At 42.4% G+C, this 26,330-nt stretch overlaps 1 protein-coding gene across 1 annotated transcript in view; it reads right to left on the bottom strand.

The window, feature by feature from the left end:
- RAB38 (RAB38, member RAS oncogene family) overlaps positions 1-23,836 on the bottom strand; it is a 61,443-nt gene extending 37,607 nt beyond the window's left edge. The window contains exon 1 of the mRNA XM_066253693.1: positions 23,546-23,836. Within this exon, the coding sequence (XP_066109790.1) occupies positions 23,546-23,747 (202 nt within the window). The 5' untranslated portion in view covers positions 23,748-23,836. The remainder of the gene's footprint in view (positions 1-23,545) is intronic.
- Positions 23,837-26,330: the final 2,494 nt, after the last annotated feature.

Here is a 26,330-nt window from a genome sequence, read left to right as displayed (position 1 = left end):
GTATGTTTGAGTTTGTGAGAGTATTGTGTGTCAGATGAGAAACAAGGAGGAAAAAAAAAGTGTGTTTCTAGAAAGAAAAGACCTTTGTTTATTGAGGTCACTGGGCCAACGGACTTGGAAAGTTTGTATTGTTGGTGCTCCAGCGAGAGGTCACATTCAGACCAGAGCATTTCTAGCACTCCCGTTTTAGCCTTCCTATCCTGTCAGCTGACAGCCCGCTCTGCTGTTTCTCATTAAAAGAATGAGAACCATGTGATTTTCAGTGAGTGCCTACAAAGTAAAGACCTGATGAATTATCATAGGTAATTTACTGTTAAAAAAAAAATGAAATAAAAAAGTAAAAAGACCATAGTTCAAAAATCACCCTTGAGGCTATATCATTCAATTAACACACCTTTACTGAAAAGTGCAGATGGTCCAGGCCCTGTGTTTTGTGCTGCAAACACATAGTCTATTGTCCTCAGGGCACTTCTGAACTAAGACGTTCATGCCAGATGCAGGCACTGAAAATGCTCCCATTTGCCAGGTAGGTGTCTGCTTCACTTGGTCTCTAAACACACAGTGCGCAGATGAGGCTCCTGAGTCAGCTACCAGCTTCCAGCTTCCAGGTGCATTAAATGGCAGTCAACTGACTCACAAAAAACACAATGGCTGCAGTAACAATTTGGATAACCTCACTGCAGAAGGCACTAACTTGAAGGGTCAGAAAACACAGGTCTTAATTTTAACCACTGGTCAGCTTAAAACAGACTGAGACTCAGTTTCCTCATCTGTAAAATGAAATTGTTCTGACCTACCTCTAAGGTCCTTTCTTGCTTTTATGCCTTCTATCCCTATGATATGACCATTAAATCAGCACTTGGCCCTCTCTCTCAACTGCCTGAATCATTTGGTGTGATGGACTTGGCTAAAAGTATACACAAGCAACATAGCCATAATGTGTATATAATGATATATATTTTCACTTGGTAATTAGTACTATATAAATGCTCTCAGTGCATGCAGCCAAGCAGTGAATCTTCTCAACAAGCATAAAAACAACAAGAGGATGTATGCTTAGTTTTCTACTAAACTAAACTAGCTTTGTAAATGCGGATTAGTCACTTTACCATTCTGAGCCTCAGTTTTCTCATTGGCAAAATAGGAAAACTGGATTGAATACCCTAAATTCAATATTGCCTCTGGCAGACCCCTCTAATCAACCTTCCCAATATACAGGCATCCAAATCTCCACCTCCTATCCCTTCTGTGTTCCCCACTCCGGTTCACAAAATCACCATCCACACTGCCACCCAGAGTGGTACCTTTAAGTCATCTTTAGACTGCTTCATCACCCCCATCCCCAAAGGGTCTTCAACATCATACCACCATTTCTACTTCAGATGTGGCTCTTGACCTGACCCAGTTTCTCCATCCGTATTGCTACTGCTGAAGTTCAGGTCCTCACGGCTTCTCCTCTGGGCCCTGACAGTTCCCTGATGGGGGCTCAGTGCATCTCTGTTTTCATCACTCCCACTGTCCCCTTAAAATAACTATAAATACACACACAGTTTTCAGACAGTTGCCATTCAGGCAGCAGAGGAAGGCACCTGTGGTATACATCCAAAGGAAATGAAATCAAATCACTACTTTGAAAATCTATCTGGACAGCCATGTTCACTGTAACATTACTAACTACAGCAAAGGCATGGAGACAACCTAAGTGTCCATGAACAGATGACTGGATAAAGAATATCTGAACACACACACACACACACACACACACACACACACACCAGAATATTAGTCATAAAAAAAAATGTCTTTTGTGATGAGAGCATTATGCAGGAAAATAAGTAAGACAGAGAAAAAAAAATACTGTATAATCTTTTTATGTGTGGAACATAAAAAAATAACTGAACTCCTAGAAACAGAGCCTCGAGTGGTGGTGGCCAGGTGCTAGGAGTGGGGGAAATATGGAGATGTTGGTCAGATGGTATAAACTTCCAGCTGTAAGATGACTAAGTTCTAGGTATCTAATGTACAGCATGGTGAATATAGTTAAGAATATTGTATTTTATACTTGAAAACTGGTAAGAGTGTAGATCTTAAATGTTCTCACCACACATAAAAATGGTAATTATGTGAGGTAATGGAGGTATTAACCCTATTGTGGTGATCATTTCACAATATATAAATATAGCAAACCATCACATTGCAGACCTTAAAGTCACACAATGTTATATGTCAATTATACCTCAATAAAGCTGGAAAAATAGGAAATCATCTGAGGTACCTCTATAATATCCATTCCTGGGCCATGCTCCTCAAAGAATCTTATTGTGTTAGCTTTGTGTGCAGCCCAGAAATCCGTTTAAGCACTACCTACGTGAAGTCTTAAAACTCTATTTCTATCAGAATCTACTTTCAAAATATAAATATTGTCATTATGCTTTTCTGTTATAGCCCTTCAATGACATTTACATGCTTAAAAAACAGACACCTTTATTGACACTGCACATGAGGGGTCTTTGGCTCCAACCACCTCTCCAAAGTCTTCTCCTGCCACTTCCTTCAAAGTGCTCCATGGCCAAACCACACTGGACTACATGTGTTTCCAAAAATGCATCCTGCATTACTCCCTGGCTATTTTTTTTTTTCAGAGACAGAGAGAGAGTAAGAGAGAGGGACAGACAGGGACAGACAGACAGACAGAAAGGGAGAGAGATGAGAAGCATTAATCATCAGTTTTTCATTGCGACATCTTAGTTGTTCATTGATTGCTTTCTCATCTGTGCCTTGACCATGGGCCTTCAGCAAACTGAGTAACCCTTTGCTCGAGCCAGTGACCTTGGGTCCAAGCTGGTGAGCTTTGCTCAAACAAGATGAGCCCACGCTCAAGCTGGCGACCTCGGGGTCTCCAACCTGGGTCCTCCACATCCCAGTCCAACGCTCTGTCCACTGTGCCACCACCTGGTCAGGCCTCCCTGAATTTCTTGGGTTTTTTTTTTCTTGCACCTCTGTTCCCAAAGCCCAAATTCTCTCCTGATCTCTCCTCTTGCTCTGTCCAATGAAATCTTATGCATCCTCTCAGTGTGCCCTGAAATGTCACACATTTCTGTAACCTTCCCTGTCCAGCCAGCTGGAACCACTGGTTCCCTTTCTCACACCCCCACGGCATTTTCTTTATCCTTTACCATTCACACTCATCATGCTCTGTAATCATGCTTCTGTCTCCATCATTCAAAAACCTGAAGAGCAGGTTGATTGGGTTTTAATGTTGTAAAAACAAGGCTTATTTCTCCACATTTTGGATATAGTAAGAGCTCAAGATACTGTGGTAGAAGTAAACAGAAATTAAGATTCCTTTTTCCTAATACATACAACATTTATCATGTATTCATAAACTAGAGCTGCATGTGAATGCGCTTACACTGTAGTCTACTCGAATTTCTGGTAAATAATCAAAACATGTTCAATGATGGAGAAAAGTAACATTATTTTTACTGAGTTGTGTGCATATCCACTGCAGCAAGTTTAAGACTGGAATGTCATGTGTTTATAATCAGTCTCATCTTCTAAAGAAATAACTCCTTGAATCAATTTATTTCATTCTAAAGAATATATATTTTGGGGATCATGACACAATTAGTAAAACTAAAGGTACCACAGAGTTGTGGTCCTTCTCTTTTAGGAAGCAGGAAGATAAAACCGAAAGGAGATAGGGAACTTGACCAGGGTCTCGGGTGAAGAGAGGAGGACCCTCCAGTTGATGGGATGGGCAAGGCCACTGCATTTACAATGGCTTCCTTAGACCGATGTCGAAGGCTCAGGGAATGCCCTAGGTAAGGATCAGTGTTGTGCTGACATCCTGGTGAGCAAGGTTTTCTCATTTGTAAGAGCCCACCTGACTCTCTGGCAATGGTTCTGAAATTTTCATCTTCTTTCTTCACTTTCTGACTCCATCAATCCCTTGATGGAAAAATGCTAATCACCATTTTTTGAAGTCTCTTGGCATTATATCCCAAAATTAACCTGTGTAATCTTTCCCTACCAACTTACTGGCCTCCCCCTAGCCAGAACCAAATCTCTGCAGCCCCCCTGCCAAACACTGCACTCTGCAGACAGGAAGGGTTCAATTACATCTCCTTGCTGAGTGAAGAAATAACTTGTAATTCTTTACCTCCTCCCAGTGGATACTTGCAGGCTTAATGTCTCTTAAAAGTCATTTGTGGCCCAGCTGGCTCAGTGGATAGAGCATCAGCCCAGTGTACAGACTTCCCAGCTTCAATTCCTGGTCAGGGCACACAGGAGAAGCAACTATCCACTTCTCTTCCCCTTCCTCTCCTCCTCCTCTCTCTCTTCCCCTGTTGCAACCAGTGGCTCAATTGGTTTGAGCATGGCCCCAGGAGCTGAGGATAGCTTACTGGGCCAAGTGTTAGCCTTAGGCACTAAAAATAGTTTGGTTGATTCTAGCATCAGCCCTAGACAAGTGTTGCCAGGTAGATCCCGGTTGGAGTACATGCAGGAATCTGTCTCTCTATCTTCCCTCCTCTCAATTAAAAAAAAAAAAAGTCATGCTCTGTCATGTCTCTTGCATTCATCATTTTCTTTCCACTTCTACTAAAATCACCTCAGTTAGGATGGTCTCATTCCCATTTTACCTCATCCATTCATTTAATAACACATTTTGAATGCTTATTATCTTCCAAGCACTATTCTAGTAATTAAAAAAGAAAATTTTATCTCCTTGTTCTTATAAAGATTACATTCTAGTGAGAGAATAATAAACAAAAAGCTAAGTAAGATACATATCGATATAATACTACAATATCTGGTGAAAAGTGCTATGGAAAGAAATTAAGCAGGAGGAGAAAGGGGTATGAGGGTGAAGAGGGCAAAGCTAAGCAGCATGGACAGTGACAACCCTCTGAGAATATATCATGTGAGTAAAAACCCAAAATGCAGTAAAAAAGCAAGCCATACAGATATTTAAAAGGAAGAGGTGTTAGAGGGAACAGCAAGCACAACGATGCAAAGGCACAACGTCTCTGGCAAGTGTCTGGAGAATTGTAAGAAGACTGGTGGCTGGGTGTGCGATGAGGCAGATTACAGGGACCAGACTGTAGATGGTGTGGGACCATTAAACAGGTGCAGCCTTTGATTCCGGATGAGAGAGGAAAGCACTGAAGGATTGTGAGCCAATGAGAAACACAAACTGACGGAAGTCAGTGGTTAATGATGGCTGCGGCACTGACCAATGGCTTACCAGAGTCAAGGTTAGAGTGGTGAGACAGTAATCCGGGCACGAGATAATGATTTGGACCAAAGTGGCAGTGGTGAAGGTAGTCAAGATTGGTTGTTTCTGTATACATTTGGAGATAGGGATGACAAATGAGATGTAGATTATAATAGGATTCAAGCATGATCCTCAGACTTTTGGCCTGAATTACTAAAAGTATGGAGTTGTCCTTCACTGAGATGGAGAGGACTTTTGGAGGTGAAGGTTTTGTGTGAATAGACTGGGATTCTGACATGTTAAATTTGAGACATCTATTAGGCAGTTATGTCAGGTAGGCGGTTGTATATTCGAGGCTGAGGTTCCAGGGGTGGTCAGGGCTGTCATTTAACTTTTACTTCAATTTCTGTACCCCTCTGCCACTTTCACCTTTACAAGTCCTGTCTTTACCCCATCGTTTCCCCAGTTAAACACTTTCAGGGATCCACTGTTGCCTACAGAAGATACCAAAAACTGAAGACTCAGTGCTAACATGTTATGTGACCCACACGAGAGTTAAAGCAATTTGAACTTTCCAACAGTTATAAATGGGAAGATCTCTAATAAAACAGATATTGCAACATCCTGAAAACTCAAAACAGTCAGAAGTACTGGGTCCACATTATATGACTAATATTTACATATTAGTTCATTTGATCTGACCGGTACCAAACACCCAATTTAAAAAAATTGCTGAGATGCTATTCCTTTCACCTTGTTATATACCACAAAAACGCTGTCTTAAATTTGTGTTTGTATCGTTATAATAATATGTCTAAGAAATACATTTAGAATTTGATGAAATTTACATAGTTTTAAAAGAAATTGTTGCTATTGATTTGGTCTTATTATAAGGCCCTTATAAATGGTTGTCTAGATTTCCATGTTTCTTTGCAGCAAAACACCCTTTAACACACTTGGCCTTGTTCCAGTTCGTCCATTAGCTGTATGTGGGGTTTTGTGGAGAAACAGAATGTGAGCCAGGATTATGGGGAAGCTCTGTTCTCTGTCCTAGGGAAAGAGAGAGCAAAAGCTTGGGTGGTCTACTGTTGAAAACAGAAGCTTTTGAAAGATGAACAAGTAAGAGTTTGCCAAGTAGAGAAAGAGTTCATTTATTTTACCCTCTGGGGTCCTATGAAATTTTCAAGGTTACACACCTTGACCTACAAGGTAAAGCAACGATTTTCAACCTTTTTCATCTCATGGTACATATAAACTAAATGTAATTTTTGCTGATATGACCAAAAAAAAATCCATAGGTATAATTTTGATTCATTCACACCAGACGGCTCTTGCTGTGTTGGCTGTCGTCATTTTTTAATTCGACAATCTAAGAGAAAAGAGGTCAGTGCCCCTGACTAAATAGCCAGGTACTGCATGTTTTAAACATTTCTTGCGGCATACCAGTTGAAAACCACTGAGGTAAGGGATAATCCTCAGACTGCGGGCAGAACCCTGCCCAGAACCCTGCCCAGAACTCCGCCTTGCTAGGCTTGGCCGTCCTGCTTCTTGCTTTCCTTCACACTCCTTCCATGGCACCCCCACTCCCACTGGAACATACCCTCTTCCGTCCTCTCAACCTCACTAAATTCCACCTCTTCTTCAAGGTTGTACTAAACCCTACCTTCCTGGATCCTCTTCTGGCTTCTTGGCCCCACAATCACTCTCCTCCTCTCTATGCACACAGCTCTAACACTGAGTCACTCGCTTACTGTGCCTTGTGCTGCAAACTTCTGCAGCCTGTGTCCCCAATTACACTGAAGACTTCTTGGACCCACACTGAATTACTCAATTACTGTCTCTTTATGTCTCCATAGCACACACAGTAGGAGAGGCTCTTCATCTATGCCCATGATGGACTTGTGAAATAGAACGGAACTGGTAATACAAGTCCTCTTTACATAATGAAGGCATAATTAATACTGATTTATTATTTGCAAGAGGAAACCACAGCAGAGAGAGGAGTGGACTGAATAAAGCAAGATCTCTGACCAAACTCATTCACTTTCTATACCTTCTTGCTCATTCTTAACTTTTTGAGTAGTATGAATGTTCATGTACGTCTTTGTGCCTCCTGACCATCCAGAGTACAATTGTACATGTGTAAGGCAACACTAAAAAAAGGCAAGTGTATGTTCTTCTTGTTTCCATAAATTGGTTATCAAAGAAACATGATTTTAAGTTAATAAAACTGGACCTGGAACTAATTTCATTTTTTGAAAAAAACCTCACTCCCAGGGGTCAGAGAACATGAAAAAAACTCACTACTCAAAGGTTTAAGATCCACTCTGAAAAAATAAAAATAAAATTATGGCCCTGGCTGGTTGGCTCAGTGGTAGAGCATTGCCCATCATATGGATGTCCTAGATTCAAGTCTCAGTCAGGGCACACAGGAGAAGCAACCATCTGCTTCTCTTCCTTCTCTGCTTCTCAATCTCTCTTTCTCTCTTCCCCCTCTCGCAACCATGGCTTTACTGGTTCGAGTGCATAGGCGGGGTGTTGAGGATGGCTCCATGGCCTCTACCTCAGGTGCTAAAAATAGCTGGGTGGCTGAGCAACAGAGCAACGCCCCAGATGTGTAGAGTATTGCCCCATAGGAGGCTTGCCAGGTGCATCCTGGTTGGGGCACATGTAGGAGTCTGTCTCTCTGCCTCCCCGGCTCTCACTTAATTAAAAATAAATACATAAATAAATTTCTGTCCCAAATTCAGAACAAATCAAGCCCTTTATGCAATTTCTTTTCTTTCTTTTTTTTTTTAAGTGAGAGGTGGGGAGATAATGAGACAGATTCACACATGCACTCCAACTGGAATCCATTTGGCAGTCATGGGCCAATGCTCAAATCAATCAAGCTATTTTTTTTAGCGCCCTAGGCTAACAGACTAAGACCAACCTCAGTGCCAGAGGTCAATTCTTGAACCAATCAAGCCATTTGCTGTGAGAGGGGAAGAGGCAGAGGAGGAAGAAAGGGTGGGGTGAAAAGCAGACAGTTGCTTCTCTTGTGTACTCTTGTGTGCTCTGACTGGGAATTGAACCCAGGGCATCCATACACCAGACTGATGCTCTATCCACTGAGAAAACTAGCCAGGGCCCCTTTATGCAATTCTTTAGTTCCCCCATAAAAAATGGCTCTCATTTCATCTTATTACTGGTTGTCATCTGTTACAGGCAAATCTTACCTCTATTCCACAAGAAAATAGTTAGATGCAGCTCTGCTATTGCCCCCGGTCAAGGTACATAGGAGAAAGCAATCAATGAACAACTAAGGTGCCGTAACGAAGAATTGATACTTCTCATCTCTCCCCCTTCTTGTCTGTCTGTCCCTATCTGTCCCTCTCTCTGACTCTCTGTCTCTGTCAAAAGAAAAAAAAAAGAAAAGAAAAAGTAACAATTGGCTTCTATTATATATAATATATATATTTATTTATATATCAATAATAGCATTATAGAAAGGAAGAGTAAATTATAGTGACCTATTTTTTTTTCTTTTCTTTAAAAAAAATATTTATTTTATTTATTAATTTTAGAAAGGAGAGAGAGAGAGGGAGAGAGAGAGAGAAACAGAGAGAGAGAAGGGGGAGGAGCAGGAAGCATCAACTCCTATATGTGCCTTAACCAGGCAAGCCCAGGGTTTCGAACCGGCAACTTCAGCATTTCCATGTCAACGCTTTATCCACTGCGCCACCACAGGTCAGGCAGTAACCTATTTTTTAAATTAAATTTCAAAAATTACAGGGTAGGGCAAAAGTAGATTTACAGGCCCTGGTTGGTTGGCTCAGTAGATAAAGTGTTGGCCTGGCATGCGGATATCCCAGATTCAATTCCCGGTCAGGGCACACATGAGAAGTGACCGTCTGCTTCTCTTTCCCTCCTCTCCCCCTTCTCTCTCTCTTTCACTATCACAGCCAGTGACTCGAATGGTCTGAGTGACAGTCCCAGATGGGGGTTGCCAGGTGGTTCCTGGTCAGAGTGCATGTGAGAGTCTGTCTTTCCATCTCCCCTCCTCTCACTTAAAAAAAAAAAAAGAAAAATGTAGGCTTACAGTTGTTCATATGGAAAGTAATACAATAGTTAATAAGTAATAATACAAGAATAAACTGTTTCACATACTCAATACTGTAAACTTACTTTTGCCACACCCTGTATTTCCATTAAATTCTTAATTTAGCTTTAAATTAAAGACATAGTGTGTTTGTGTGTGTGAAAATGAGTCTCTCAGTATCCCAAGAGATTTTTGTCAGAATTTACTTTGACTGGGGTTCAACGTTATTCAGTGTAATGAAATAACTCACTTGGTCAAAGAAACAAGATCATATAGTAATGTATGTGCAATATTAGATGGAGGGGAATGAAACCAAGTCACAGAGAGAGGTTGGCATCAACCAAGATAAAATGATCAGCATCTTGTGTTTTTAATTAAACTAATTACAACCTGAACAAAGATCTACCAAACTACCTAAAAATACTTCTACTGAATTGTAAGCCCAAATATATTGGGTAAAAATGCTATTTCTGAATTACTTAGCATTTGAGACATCACATCTAAGTAACCTTTAATGATATTTTTATAAGCAACTCACAAGAGACTTTAGACTCTTAAGGGTTTTACTCTTAAAGAATTTCCCATCCATTTCATGTATTCATGCCTCTGTTTCTATTTTGTTCATCATTTTATTTTGTTCATTAGTTTCCACATATAAGTGGCTGACAGTTGTCAGAGGGAGGGGGCTGAAAGGACTAGATGAGAGAAGGTGAAGGGATTAGCCTATATATATAAAACACAGACCACAGCGTAGTGATAGCCAGAAGAAATGGGGGGTGGAGGGTAAGGTAGGGGTGAGCAAAGGAGGTGGAAATCAAGGTGGAAAGAGACGTTGCGTAGGTGATGCAAGGTGCAGTGGTTTTTTATTGAGTTGTACACTTGGTCTACAGCCATACCACCCTGAGCATGCCCAATCTTGTCTGGTCTCGGAAGGTAAACAGGGTTAAGCCGGTTAGTACTTGGATGGGAGTTGTATACTTGAAACTTGTATGGTTTTGTGAACCATGCCATCCCAATAAATAAAAATAATTTTTTTTTAAAAAAAAGAATTTTCAGATTCCTCTAGAGCAAATACAGTATTCCCAAAAATGTGTGCCAACATACTCGGGGGTGTCTCAGTGAACTCAAAGGTGAGCAACAGGATATTATAAAACTTCAAGGCAAACACAGTGGTGCTTAAGGTCAACCAGACACCTCAGGAACTACTAGCTTGAGGTAATTCACAATCTTAACATTAAAGCAAGCTACATTCCTTTTGATATAATCATATTGTCTTGAAAGTAGGATTTTTACAGTTTGTGTAATAAAAAGCAAGAGTCATGTGAAAATAAATGTAAATCAGGAAATGAGAGTGGCATTGTCTATTTTTAAGTATTTTTTCATTAATTTTAAAAGAAACACCAACACCATGCTCCCCCATATAAGACAATTTTTATTCCAATACCACCAAGCATCATAACTATTCTTATCTTTAATACTCAAACTAGAGACTTGTGTCCTTCAGTCACCATCGATTTTCTACCTATAAGTTCTATTTAGAATGCTTCTTAGTAAGCCAAACCAATTACATGTCCATAGCAGTGTGTGCAAAGAATACAGCTAATTCAATTCTCAGTTCTATTGGAAAGTATAAAAGTTCAAAAACATAATAAATTATTGCTATAGTATAATAATATATATCATCTAAATCAGGGGTCCCCAAACTGCAGCCCCCTGAGGCCATTTATCCGGCCCCCGCCGCACTTCCGGAAGGGGCACCTCTTTCATTGGTGGTCAGTGAGAGGAGCACATTGACCATCTCATTAGCCAAAAGCAGGCCCATAGTTCCCATTGAAATACTGGTCAGTTTATTGACTTAAATTTACTTGTTCTTTATTTTAAATATTGTATTTGTTCCCATTTTGTTTTTTTACTTTAAAATAAGATATGTGCAGTGTGCATAGGGATTTGTTCATAGTTTTTTCTACATAGTCTGGCCCTCCAATGGTCTGAGGGACAGTGAACTGGCCCCCTGTGTAAAAATTTTGGGGACCCCTGATCTAAATGCAACTTAAAAACATAATAAATTGTTATAATATAAATAATATGCATCATCTTAATGCAACTTAAACAATTTATCACATGTGAAAACTATTGCATTGTTATATCATCCATTAGAAAATAGTATGGTTAGAAAATAGGTTTTATAAATAAACAAGTCTCAGCTATATCTCAGCATGAGCCCTTATTAACTATGACTTTGAAGCATTTTAAGGGCCCTGGCCAGTTGGCTCAGTAGTAGAGCATTGGCCTTATGTGTGGATGTCCTGGGTTTGATGCCCAGTCAGGGCACACAGGAGAAGTGACCATCTGCTTCTCCACCCCTTCCCCCCTCTCTTCCCCACCGGCAACCATGGTTCAATTGGATTGAGCACTTTGGCACCAGGCACTGAGGCTGTCTCTGTGGAACCTTCAGCTCAGGTAGTAAAAATAGCTCTGTTGTGAACATGGCCCTAGATGGCCAGAGCATCGGCACCAGATGAGGGTTGCCAGGTGGATCCCAGTCGGGGAATATTCGGGGGTCTATCTCTATCTTCCCTCCTCTTGTTTGGAAAAAGAAGAAGAAAAAAAAGTTTAATTGGGTTTTTTTAACTTGTTTATGTGTTTTCTAGTTTGTTTAAGCACAGTTCTCGTCTCTATGATAAATAAGCTCATTGTGCACAATAAATGAAATGATACATAAAATACATAGCACCATGCCTAATAGTCAATAAATGGCAGCTATTAATGACACCCATTTGGTAGGAAGAGTCCTTCCAAGAAGTAATTTAAATGAATTTGTTCTAAACTTCACCCTATAAATAAGACTGAAATTTGTTTGAATCCCTCAGAGTGTAGATAATTCCTTTGTTGACATTAAACTGAGGAGGTAATGTAGACACTTTCAGAAAGTGAAGCTGGCTTCTTCTACACAAGAAGCTAAGTTTTCACCACTCGTCTTGAGAGAGCAGATTCATGCAACGCTGATGAGGAAGAAAGGTTAAATAATGGATCAGGACAACAAAGACTGCAAAGAGTGGAGACACAGAGCAGAAAGGAATAGTTCTGATTTCCTTCAGATGTTGAAATGATTATCCCCTCCTTAAACTCTCTTCCCTCCACTTTCAAAACCTGCCCTGCTTGTTCTCCTCCTACGTGGTGTTTTCTCCTCCTCCTCTTTGCTGACTCCACAGTCATTTCATCAAGTTGTGTAACAAATAGCATGTGGTGAGGTCTGCTAAAAATCATGAAGGTTATTTGGAGAAGTACAGAATAATTAATATATTGATTGCTAAAGGGAGAAGTGCTAAAAGGAAATTTTAAAAAAGTTTCATGTGTCTCGAGGGAGAAAGAAGCTACCACGGGAATGAGAATATTGGGAAAGTCTCTGTAGAGGAGCAGCCCTTTCAGATGGGTCTTAAACATCAGATAGGATGTGTTAATAAAGGGATGGGCACACATGTGACTCAGCAAGAAGAGCAGGAGCAAAGGCACAGAGGCAATAAACATGAAGTGTGAATAAGGAATGGCAAGGAGTGCAAATGGCCACATTTCAAGGCTCAGAATGGAGGGTGGACGGAAATGATATTAGGAACGTTGTTTGAGGTAGACTGTGGAAGACTCTGGGTGCACTCAGCACCATACCATCCCCCTCTCTTCTCATTGCAGGAACTGCCATTGGGCTGGGCACCTACCACATTCAATTATTTTTGTGTCCCAGTACTTAAAATAGCAAAATATCTAATGTTAAAAAAAAAGTTTTTAGTTATTCAAATCTCATCATTAATAAACCAGAGGAGCCTGCATTCGGGTTTCAGTACTACCATTAACTTCCTACGGGCCTGGGAAACTCATGTGACCCCTCACCCCGCCCTTTCAAATCATAACTTCCTCATCTAAGATACAGAATTTGGTTTGATGAGCCCTCAAGGTTTTAACTCTGTGAAAATGATCTTTCAAAAAGTTATTCATCTACTGTATCCCAAAGTCATAAAAAAGATAGTTTTGTCATTTGACCTCCAAATGACTCACATTTCACTCCAAATTAAAGCCTTTGTTAAAGAAATAAACACAGTTTTTAAAAATGGTCTTTAAGGACACTGCCTAGTTTTTACTGTGAAAAAATAAAATAGAATGCCACTTTAAGAAAACTGTTTACCATATTTATTGATTCTAAAATGTATGCATTAATGTTCAGAAAACTAGGAAGTCTTTCAAACATGAACAAAATTAAGTTTGTTAATTTCATTTTATAGAAGAAATGTTTACATCAGTGATATATCTTAGAATTAAAGCAATGATGAAATAATTGACCAGAAAACTTTTTATTGAATGAATACTCATTGAGCACCAACTTTAGTACCAAGCACTGTGCTAAGTGCTAGGTTAGAGCTTGGAGGGAAATGACATTCCAGTGCAGCAGTGGAGGACTTCTAATCTGGGGTAAGCAAGGGATATTACATATTGGAGCAGAGAAACACGTCTCCCTCAGTTACATGAACTCAACAGAGATGTCCTGAAGGAGGTGGGAATCTGAAGGTGATGGGGATCTGCTGAAGGATGCCACGCGGAGAATATCGAACTGGGGAACGACACCATGCTGAAAAGTCTCATCTCTCTGGATTACTAACTGATGGGTGAGAAAGCTAAGGGAAGGTGCAGGCATTAGGAAGCTGCTATGCACATCAGAAAACTTGTGAAGTAGACATGGCTACTGAAAGGAGAAATAAGATAGGCAGAAAAGGGCCCTGGCCAGAGGCTCAGTGGATAGAGCCTCTCCCCTACCTTCTCTCTCTCTCTCTCTCTCTCTCTCTCTCTCTCTCTCTCTCTCTCTCTTTTCCTCAGGCAGCCATGGCTCGACTGGTTCTAGTGCATGGGCCCGGGTACTGAGGATTGCTCTGTGAAGCCTCTGCCTCAGACACTAAAAATATCTCCACTGTGAGCATGGCCCCAAAAGAGCAGAGCATTGGCCCCAGACAGGGGTTGCCAGGTGGATCCCAGTTGGGGCGCATGCGGGAGTCTGTCTCTCTATCTCCCCTCCTCTCACTTGGAAAAGAAGAAGAAAAAAAGAAAAGAACATAGGCATTCCTGGCTGGTTGGCTCAGTGTTAGAGTGTAGACCCGGCATGTAGAAGTCTCAGGTCTGATTCCTGGTCAGGGCACACAGGAGAAGCGACCATCTAGTTTTCCTCCCCTCTCTCTCTCCCTTCTCTCTCTTCTCTCTCTTCCTCTCCTGCAGCCATAGATCAACTGATTTGAACACGTTGGCCCAGGGCACTGAGGATGGCTCCATGGAGCCTCTACCTCAGGACCTAAAAATAGCTCAGTTGCTCATCAACCCAAGTTGCAAGCATTGGCCCCAGATGGGGGTCACCAGGTGGATCCTGGTTGAGGCAGATGTGGGAGCCAGTCTCGTTATCTCCCTTCCGCTCACTTAAATTAAGAAAAGAACAGAACTCAAATTTTACCTTCTCCCATTTCCCACTCCTTTTAGTTTCCCACTCTCAGGTATTAATCAAATCATGTCTTTTTCATATATATATTGGGGGGGGGGGTAAAAGGAAGGGAGATAGGCAGACTCCTTCATGGCTCCCAACTGGGATCCATCTAGCAACTCCACCTGGGCCAATGCTCAAGTACTGAGCTATTTTTAGCACCTGAGGCTGATGCTGGAACCAACCAGCATTGGAGCTCCATTGAGCCACTGGCTGTCTGATAGGAAGAAGGAGAGAAGGGGGAGAGGGAAGGGGCAAGAAGTACATGGTCTCTTCTCCTGTGTGCCTGATTGGGAATTGAACCCAGGAATTCCACATGCTGGGCTGATGCTCTACCACTGAACTAGCCAGTCAGTGCCTAGTTATTTTCAATGAGTAATTTATGATCATGTAATTTCTTAACCAAATTCGCAAATAGCTGAAAAAAATTAGTGGAACTTATTAATTTGGAACTCCAAGGCTAGAGTCACAGACATGACCCTGTCAAGTTGAAAAAGATGATTTTAGTACACCAACCTAAAAGATGAGAATCCTCTCTTGACACAATGAACCCAATTTCCACCCCAGGAGCACTAGGGCCATCATAATCTCTGAGAATGCCCATCTCAGAGTCAAAAAGAGTGAAAGAAATAAAAAGGATCTCCATGGTTTGAAAGCTTTGTGGTGTCCCCTAAGCTAATCATCAGAAAGGGGTAGAAAGGGTTTGTGCCTACCAGACAACTATTCTCAAAAAATGTTTTCAGGTGAGTGATGACTCTAAAGTCAAACCCCGTGATTACTTAATACCAAACCACTTTTACCGAGTACCCACTGTGTCCCAGGCTCCTTGTTCCACTTACACTTGGCCCAGTTTCCTCACCAAAAAACTGGAAATAGTAAGACCTAGTTCCCAACATTATTGTGGTTAAAAAACTGCTATGGTAAATTGATAAATGTAGGGAACTGTCACTCTCAGCCTATAAATTCTTCCCTAATCTGCTGCACCCATCTCACCACCTCCCTGCTCACATGCTGCAATCTCTAGCCACGCCAGCCTACCAGCTGTCCTCCTGTGTCACCACACCCCAACACCAGAGCTAGGGTAAGCCCCATTTTTCACCTTTTTTTTAGCACCTGATACTTCCCATTCTGAGCACTTATCAAAACAGTGATTAAATAATCATCTCCATGATTATCTTTTAATATCTTTATGCCCCACTAGACCAGCAGATTCCATAAGAGCAAAGACTGATCCATTTCGTTTCCCGCCAAGTTCCTCTGTTTATCAAGTCAATGAATCAATTTCTCAGGCAAGACCTTATACCAGGGGTCCCCAAACTACGGCCCACGGGCTGCATGAGGCCCCCTGAGGCCATTCTGGCCCCCACCACACTTCCAGAAAGGGCAACTCTTTCATTGGTGGTCAGTGAGAGGAGCATAGTTCCCATTGAAATACTGGTCAGTTTGTTGATTTAAATTTACTTGTTCTTTATTTTAAATCTTGTATTTGTTCCCGTTTTGTTTTTTTATTTTAAAATAAGATATGTGCAGTGTGCATAGGGATTTGTTCATAGATTTTTTTATAGTCCAGCCCTCCAATGGTCTGAGGGACAGTGAACTGGCCCCCTGTGTAAAAAGTTTGGGGACCCCTGCCTTATACCTCTCAAATCCTCAAGTTTTAAAACTACTATTTTAATAAAATGTAGTAAAACAACAACAAAAATTGCTGGAGTGCCACTTTGTCCCTCCTGATAGTAACTGTGTTCCTGACAACCAGGCCCCAGTGAGACAGATCCTGGGCTTCCTTTCGTTGTGGCCCGGCCTCAAGGGCTCCCATCGCTTCATCCCAGCACCTCACAGTCTCCTCCCTCTGTGGTTCTGTGACTGTGCACCTGTCCTCCTGCTGCTCTTCAGCCCTTCTATCACCGCATCCCCACCATTTTACTTCTTCTCATCGTGATGCATATAATCCACAGGCAATGCAGAGCCACCAACAGGATGTCCTGGGGAGAGGAACCTAAGCTTGGTTCATACAAGAACTGCAGGAAAAGGAGACAAGAAGGAGCCAAGCGGCTGTGAGAGCAGAACAGTTAAGTAATTAATAGTGCTGTTCCTGGTCCAGGGCGGTGAGTGACAGGAGAGGCATCATCACTATCTGACTTGGAAACTAATGGCATGTGCAGGTCAAAGAGGGAGAAGAGATGGCAGAGGTTTCAAGTCTAGTGACTGGGAGAAAGAGTATAATGAACACAAACTAGAAAGTCCAGTGTGTGTATAAAGATGTCTAGCTTAGACTTACAAATAGCGTCTTTTACTACTTATCACAAAGAGGGATGATTGTAGATATGGTCTGTTTTTATTCCTTTGGTGTTGTTTTCTTTTGTACTTTCCAATTTTGCTACATTGTGCATATATTACTTTATTAATAGAAAAAAAATCCTGTTTTTCATGCAAACTTGCTATTGACATATTGATCTTGCATGATAAATGAGACCAGGAGGCATACATCCAGCAGGAAGACAGAACTGTAGGTCTGAAGCTCATGAGAGGCCAAGGGCATGCGCACAGTTTTGGAGTTGTCAGCATAGAGTTTAACCCTTTGAATAGTGAGTTTTTTTCATGCTTGCTGACACCCAGGAGTGAGGTGTTTTTTTTTTCAAAAAATGAAATTAGTTCCAGTTACAGTTTTATTAACTTAAAATCATGTTTGTTTGATAACCAATTTATGGAAACAAGAAGAACTTACATTTGCCTTTTTTTAATGTTGTCCTACACATGTACGATCATACTCTGGATGGTCAGGAGGCAGAAGGACGTACATGAATGTTCATACTACTCAAAGGGTTAAAGCCATGAGAATGCATGAGACCCTCAAGAGAAGGAGAAGAATTAAAGAGGGCCAGAGAATGAACTTCTGTCTCAAGTTATCCAGGCTTTAAATAACTCACAGGGCATAACTGGTGCTAGGTACAAGCACAGGAAATAACACACTAGCTAGAAGCTTTGTCCTACCTGTTCAGGTTTAATCTCAGAGTCTGGATGGATGGGTGTAGTGTGGCCAGAACCCTCTCTGCAGCACCAGAGCATTTGGGAGTTTCCAATGTCGATACACCTTACTCACAATTACAGTGCTATCATTGCTTTTGTGCTATCATGCCCACTAAACTATGAATTCTTGAAATCAGGAATCAAGTCTTGTTCAATTCTTCATTCTACTTTGTTATCCCCCTCACCCAGCACAGTGTTTAACACATACCAGGCATTTAATGTACATATCTGCTGAAGAAACCAAGCACACACAGGAGAGCTGCTTCTCCCCGTCCCCTCCTTCCTCCAAATGACCTGGCTCTCCTTGGTCAGTCTGCTCTGTGCTCTCCTGTCTGAACTAACGCTCTGAAGTCTAGATGAGGGGACATATCCCGCATGCCTAATGCTCACATTTCTGTGACAGATGGAGATCTAATGACTGTCCTGCAAGAAGCCCTGCGGTGCTTTCCACACGCGTCCCTCGTCCCGCTGTGAAAGTTCGCCTTTCACTTAGTGTACATATTATTCACCTGTCAGCTCACAGCATTTTAGTCCACATGGTATTTAGAAAATCTACAATTAGCCAGGCAGTAAACTGCCCAGCAGAGAACAGCCCCAATTAGATATGGGTTTTTTTGTTTTGTTTTGTTTTGTTTTGTTTTACATGGCAGTTGCCAAATTTAGCTCTTTCTACATTTCTGGATCTATTATGTTGATACTTAAAATCCTTCTAAAACTACTTGGAGAATTACAGTATTTTGAAATAGATACTACAGAGATGGACAGTCAAGTCCAAACCCACAAACGCACTTTGTAACCTCTGAAACAACACACCACTCTCTGACCCAGATGAATGTCACAGTCACTGGTTGCGGACTCAGCGTCCCGGGGCTCCTGATTCTGGGTCCCGCCTGCCTCCCTCTTTCACTCTGCCTGTTGGATAGTTAATGTCCTCCAATGCCTCTCTGTCACATGGCTTAGACTGGGAAAGTTAGTACAGATATGCCCTGCAGGAAAATATTTTTCTTGTAAGTTGGGTCTTGTTTTAAATATTTAGAGGTACTGATCATTCAGTAGAGCCTTGCTGTGAAGCTTTTACGTAGTGAAGAAGCGCTCTCTAAATTATCTGTCAACTTAATTCATTTTCCACTATATTGGTTAAATCTAGAACTGAGTTTTCTGCTGTGCCTTGTTCTTCTCGGCCACTTGCTAGCTCTTGTGACCTTGGGCAAGTTCTTTCCCTTTCTGACTCTTAATCTCCTCTAACATAAAATAGATTTAATACCACTTGCTCTGTGTATACCCTTGGTGATGCTGGAAGATCAGGCTGGAAAATGTATGGCAAAGTAGTTTGTAATAATTAAAACAACAGTACTAGCTAACATTTATTCAGCTTTTATTATGTGTCAGGCACAGTTTTACATGAATTCATTTCATTGTTTTAACAACTCTAAGATGCAGATTTTGCTATTGTCCTCTTTACAGACAAGAATCCAAGACATAGAAGCTAAGTAACTTGCACAAGTTACTTGGAATAAGAAATTAGAATAAGTGACCACATACTACCTGAACGCAGTAGAATATTTAAAACTGATAGAGATGACAAAAGATAGCAGAGTACAAATATAATATCATAATAAAATCAAACAATTGCCATTTTATAGATGTGGCAACTGAGGTCCAGCAAGGTTTCATGGCTTACTCAATGTCAAGTAATATATGTTCAGAATATCTATAATTTAGAATGTATTTAGACTATGTCTAAAGTATCTATTCCATTTTTAAGTTCTGGGAAATAGAGCAAAGCTGTTAGGAACCTGGGTGCTGAACTCAATGACCAACTTTTAAGTGCTAGCACTGCCACGTAAACAGCCAATTTACTGGGAAAGTAAAAGTTAAACACATGTGGAAAATTATGAAGAATTAATGCTTAAGAAGTGTTAGCTACTATTACTCTGTCCCAATTTGTGCAACTAGGTCCCAGTCCCACAGCACATCAAGAGCTTTAGAGAAAACTGTACAGTTCTCTTCGAATGTGCTAATAGCATTAGGTTTTGGAGAGGAGTAAGACAAAAAAAAAAGTCTCAGATGTGAACTTTCTGTTTACTGTTTTTCTAATAAATCTACAAAAAGAATAAAACCTATAGCCAAGAATCAAATTTTCAGAAACATATTTTCATTCCATTTCCTTCCGCTGTCTGCACAGGCATAGTGAATAATATCCAAAATCTTATTAGAAATAGGAAGGAAAAGGCAGAGACAATCCATCTACTTAAGAAACAAGGGCTTTAAAGGGGAAGAGGGCATGACTCCCGTGGGCCACCTGAGCACCAGGCACTCACAGGCCTATGACCGTAAATCACATGGCTTGATTCCAAGCCAGACAGAACTGGGTCAGCTCCAGCTCTTCCACTTATTTGCTGGGTGGTCTTAGGCAAAGTGACTCAATTTTTCTCATTCTATCCAGAGCTTCAGAACCCACAGCTGGCCCAGCTGCTCCTCTACGGTGGGATTACTGGGACTCAGGGTGATGGCTATGTTCTATGGGGTCTGTGGGATTTATTGAGTTGATTTCAAAGACAAGGTCACAAGCCCTGAAACATACTTTCTGGAGTCTTTCAGGATCATACTGTCCAGTCTAAGTGGCTACGAGAGATGTATCATGGGAATTTGTTGGACAAATAGGGCCACACTTGCATTGAACCAAAGGAATATCAAAAGTGTAACTGAGCAAAAATTCCCTCTATAGCAGGATGACCTGATATCCCATCAGGACTAGGCAGGTTACCATCCCATCCATACCCCAAACCCTCTCAAAGCGAGGTCATCAGGCTTCACTACCTGTTCTTTCCAGATAAACACCAGAGTTGAGCACAACGGTGAGAAAGAAGCATTTCTATGTTTGAAGAGTCAGGCTGTGGTATGAAGGTACTATAAAGTACCCTAAGCTAACTGGAGTCTGGGTGGGCAGCTGAGGTGGGATTTCATGAGTTCACTCCTCAAAGGGCTACCTGTGCAGCCTGAAACATCTGAGCACTGTGCTCCCACAATGGCCTAACTTTGCCTGACCAGCTTGGCTGCTGCCCAAGTTCTAACTCAGCCTACAGGGCCTCTGGGCGGAAGGCTGCCAAAGACAAGTTACTGCAGAATACCAGAGCTCTGGGACCAAGAAGCTCCCCTACTGAGATGCTGCCCACTACCGTATCTGTAGAACTGACTTTACAAAGTTCTTCGGATTTCATACCTACCCAATCTTCTGTGACTATAATCTATAGTGCTCTTAGTCCAGAACCATGACTCAGTAGGCATTTGGAGTTAAACTGCTCATGACAGTATGTTGTAATATGGGTAACTCGGAAAAGTGGTACTGGGTATAATATAGGAATATAATATAGGAACCATAATTTATTAGAATTTAATCAACTTATTTATATGATATCCTTCTTTTTTTATTATTATTAGTGAGAGGCAGGCAGACAGAGAGACAGATTCCCGCATGCGCCCCAACCAGGATCCACCTGGCAAGCCCCCTATGGGGCAATGCTCTGCCCATCTGGGGCGTTGGCTCTGTTGCTTGGCAACCGAGTTATTTTAGTGCCTGAGAGGAGACCATGGTGCCATCTTCAGTGCCCGAAGCCAACTTGCTCAAATGAGCCATGGCTGTGGGAAGGAGGGGAGGGGAGGGAGGGAGAGAGAAGAGAGAGGGGGAGGGGTAGAGAAGCAGATGGTTGCTTCTCCTGTATGCCCTAACTGGAATTGAACACGGAACAGCCACACACCTGGCTGACTCTCTACCACTGAGCCAACAGGCCAGGGCCTATATCCTTCTTACCTAGCATTTATACATGCTCAAAAAAATGATAGCTAATATAACAACAATTCGTGTAGATCTCCTGGATAGTAGATACTATCTGTCACCTTTAACTAGCATTCATTCATTGCTCATCTATCATTTGTTGGGAGAAAGCCTTTTACCTATTTACAGATAAGGCAACTGAGACCAGGAGGTTAGGGAACTTGCCTAAAATCTTCCAGGGCATATGGGATACAACAGAGATTCAGACAGAGGTAGCTAGACTCTGGAATTTAGGCTCCTCATCGCTGTGACCATCTTTCTTCCCTGTTAGGTGAGGACACTGAGATCCATGGTCTCATTATTACTTACATTTGACACAAAAGTCTAAATTAAGGCTACATTCACTTTCAAACAGAAAGTTAATTCTAAACCCAAGTCCTGGAGAAGTCAAACTTATCCAAAAGAGTTTTCCTACACTAAAATGCAACAAAGTACAGACTCAGAGTGGATTGTCTAAAAGGAAAGCCCAGTCAGATAGTGGCGGATGACATCTTCTGGTTTCTGATAATCCCTGTTCCACTAAAGCTACTGAAGATAACTCTAAGGCATGAATCTGTCTACATGCCAAAAGTTTTATCATGAGACCTGGCAGCTGATAATCAAAAAGGCACTGAAGTCCCCAGAATCAGAAATGCCCTTTCCAAATTTTTCCACATTTGTTCCCACTTCAAGCCATGATAAAGTGTTTCCAGTCAAGTGCACCAGCTAAAATGAACCTGTTTTCTGAAAGAGAAGCAGCTAGTTTGGGTCCAGCACTTCACAAGGTTCTTGGTGTCACCGACCATGAAACAATCAGAGGTGAAGTGGGATTGTTGGAAGTGATTCATCACAGAATCCCAGAGAACCTTAAAACTGCTGAGCAGGAAGATTCCTGGGCTGTCTGTCGTCCAACCCCTCTGGTTTAACAGGGATGTACCGAGCTGAAGAGACTCTCGTCTGAAGCCACTAAGCAGATTAGTGAGTGGCAGAGCCAGGATCTGTAATGAGGGGTTGTACACCACCAAGTTGCAAACAGCTTTAGTCCAGGTATCATTATTGGAGTGGACACCTTGCATCCTGCCGTTCAACTGTGCTTAACTGTTGGAACAAACTCTTGGAATCAAATTTTGATTTCAAACATTGTAAAGAAATTTCTCATTTTCCAGGTTTCTCAATGAAAACTTTAGGACCAAATCAAGAAATATTATGGTTGATGTCATAAACCCTTAGGCAAAAGTGTCCTTAAAATATATATATGAAAATTTCTTTTGAGAGATAACAGAGAGTCAGAGTGAGAATGTGTGTGGGCACAGGGGAGAGAAATAATACTTTGCCCCCATATGTACACAGAAAGGTGTTTGCTCTCTCAAAGCAGAAAGCCTAAAACGTGCTTGACTGAAGGTAGAAAATACGGTGAAGAAAGTTGGAATAAAGTGAGCGACTCAAGACAGGAAATGGTAAACTCTAGCCTAGGTCTCTCCTGGTTCCTGCTGTGAACCGATCTAGAGGCTTCCCCTTGGTCCGACTGGACACGGAAGGGCGGGCATGACACTCAGGGTCGCGTCACCAGCAGGGCTGCGGAGCCCGGAAAGTGAGCTGGAGGCCGAAGGCTGAATGCGATTCCCCGCTAAGTCTCCCTGTGCGTCCCGTCCCGGCGGGGCTGGCGCCGGGCAGAGGGATCCCAGGAGGTGCAGGAGGTAGGTCAGGTACCAGCCCCGCGCGCCAGAAAACGCGCTGCAAGTTTCACCGAGAGCGAGAAACTTTTCTTTTTTTGTTTTCTTTGAAACCAAGTTTCCAACCCACCAGGAAGAGACTTGGCCTCGACCCTTCTGCCCCGGCGGGGAGCCGGCTGCGAGGCGCTCCCGGCCCCGGCCCTCCTTCCCCAGTTCTCACCTGCGATGTCCCAGAGCTGCAGGCGCACCACCGTCTCCGGGTCCCAGTGAAGCACCTTGAGCGCGAAGTCCACGCCGATGGTGGCCCGGTAGTGCGAGGAGAAGTTCTGGTGCACGTAGCGCTTAATGATGCTGGTCTTGCCCACGCCCAGGTCGCCGATTACCAGCAGCTTGTACAGGTGCTCCTTGTTGGCCGCCTGCATCCTGGCTGCCCGCCCGCCCGCCGCGCTGTGCCGAGCCTGCCGGGCCGGGAAGCGCAGCCGGGGCCTGGGCGGGAGGGACTCGGCAGCGCGAGCGCAGCGCGGGGAGACGCGGCGGCGGCGAGGGCTGGGGGCGGGGCTCCTCCCGCCTCCCGGAGGAACGCCCCGACGGGAGCGCAGCGGTTCATCCTCCTCTCCGCGCGCGTGAGGCCTTTGGGAGGAGTGCAGACCCGCGACTCCTAGGACTGGGAAGTTGGGGGTTCACGTGTTAATGGCAGTTGCAGAGGTGATGCATACAGCGCTTCACAGTTTCCAGAGTTTTCCTTGCCTGCCATCCTGGCCATAAAGCTGTGAGGGGTGCTCTGTTGTTTTTTCCTTCATGTGTGCCGAGGCATGGATATATATACAAGGAACACACTGACAGCTGTCAGAGGGGAGGGGGTTGGAAGGCTGGATGAAAACACGGATGTAGCCAGAGGTAAAGGGGTTGGGGTAGGTAGATAGAGGAGGGCTGAGAGCGGATAAATGGGGAAAGAGACTTTAGGCAATTGGCTCAGGATGCAGGGTGTAGATGATTTACTGAGTTGTACATTTGAAACCTGTAGGGTTTTGTGAACCAATGTCACCCCAATAAATTCTATTTCTAAAAAGTTACATGAATTGCAAGAGATGCAATAGTCCGTGACGAGCCTGGCTGAAGACTGGACTCTTGAGGCCACATGTTTTGCCCCCATCCCACACTGTAGAGAGAACCTCAAAGAAGATACATAATATAATACAATTTCAAGAGGCAGGACGTGCGTGCATGTGTGTGTAGGTCCTGCATGACCTGGATTTTGAGGCAGTGACCTTGGACAAGTCCTTTGAGCTGCCCCAGCCTCCTTCTGCAGTGGCATCGTAATGGTAATACAGACCTATCAGCAACCTTGTGTTGTGAACACCTAGTGATTTCACACATATTCAATTGTTTATAGTCCAACAAAGAGGATAATTGGGCTGAAACATTGAGGGCATCCACAGTTTTTAGCCTCCTCCTCTCCTATCTTACAGATTTGAGTTTCACTGAAAAGTTAAACAATTTATCAAATTCTTTCTTTCTTTTTATTTTTTCCAAGTGAGAAGAGAGGAGATAGACTCCTGCATGTGCCCCACCAACTTAGATCCAATGGGCAACCCCCATCTGGGGCCATTCTTGCAACTGAGCTATTTTTAGCACCTGATGGGGAGGCTCTGTGGAGCCATCCTTGGTGCCCAAGGCCTATGTGCTCAAACCAATTGAGCCATGACTGCAGGAGGTGAAGAGTGAGAGCGAAAGAAAGAAGGGGGAGGAGGAAGGGTGGAGAAGCAGATGGTCGCTTTTCCTGTCTGCCCTGACCTGGAATCAAACCTGGGACATCCACATGCTGAGCTGATGCTCTACCACTGAGCAAACCGGCCAAGGCCTTGTCAGATTATTTTAAGTCATAATAGTGAGCATTTATCCAGCACTTGCTATGTGCCAGTTTTTATACATGTTGATTAATCATCCCAGCAGTTTTAAAAATAAAAACCATTATTCTTCACATTTTAAAAATAAGGAAATCAAGGTCTAAATGTTTCAAGTAATGTACCCAGAGTCAAACAGGTAGTGAGGAAAATACCAAATTCAAACCTAAGTCTTTTGGTGCCAAAATGTTTGGGCGTTTTTTGTTTTGTTTTTACTCATTTGTTTAACCTATATATATTTGTGCTGGGAAGATACAGAAATAACACAAAGATTCCTCATCTCAAAAACTTTACCTTCTAGTGGGAGAAGCCAGACAAGGCAAACAAAAATAAATGCAATTTTTTTATACATTAGTTGGCAAAAAAGTAGGGAAGGGGATAAGAAGAGTCAAAATGGGTGACCAGGGAAGGTCTCACTGAGAAGATAACAATTCAGCACAAACCTGAAGTTGGTGAGGAAGTAGCAAGTAAATCTAGAGGATGAGCATTCTTTACCAAAATGAGTCATTTTGTGACTGAACGAGCTGGGGAAATGAGCAATGCACACGTTATCTCATTTCATCTTTCCATTTTCTTATGATGTGGAGTATTTTGTTCAATCCATAAATGAGGGAAACAAGACTGAGAGTAGCTTCCCCAAGGCTGCACAAGTGTTGGAACTGGGATTTAAACCCTGGCCTGTGTAAAACCGGGAACGGAAGGTTTGGCACGCTCTTGCTCTCTGCCTTTCTCTGACATTCAGCTCTGCAAGCACAGGGTTGCTCTAGGTGCCTAACCTGGACAGTCACATAATGTCTCTGAGCCTCAGTTTCCACATCAACAAAATGAGAGTAATATCTGCCTTATAGAGTTGTTGAGAAGACTAGAGAAAATATAGGGAAGTGCAGAGCCTATAGTAGGTGCTGAATAAATGGTAGTCAGTAATATCAAATGAAGAACAAGCTTCTGATACCATGTTCTCTGATATAAATACTGTAGACAGGCATTATAATTTTACCAGCTTTCTGTCCTCACAGAGGGTAACTCAAAAGCTCTCAGAGGGTAACTCAAAAGCTTTGTTCATAATGGCACTAAGTGAAGGTGTATAGGATTGCACTGGTT

This window comes from Saccopteryx bilineata, chromosome 1 (assembly GCF_036850765.1).
Source record: "Saccopteryx bilineata isolate mSacBil1 chromosome 1, mSacBil1_pri_phased_curated, whole genome shotgun sequence".
Classification (NCBI taxonomy): Eukaryota; Metazoa; Chordata; class Mammalia; order Chiroptera; family Emballonuridae; genus Saccopteryx; species Saccopteryx bilineata.
Note: the sequence above shows the minus strand (reverse complement) of the source record. Positions and strands in the feature narration are given on the sequence as shown.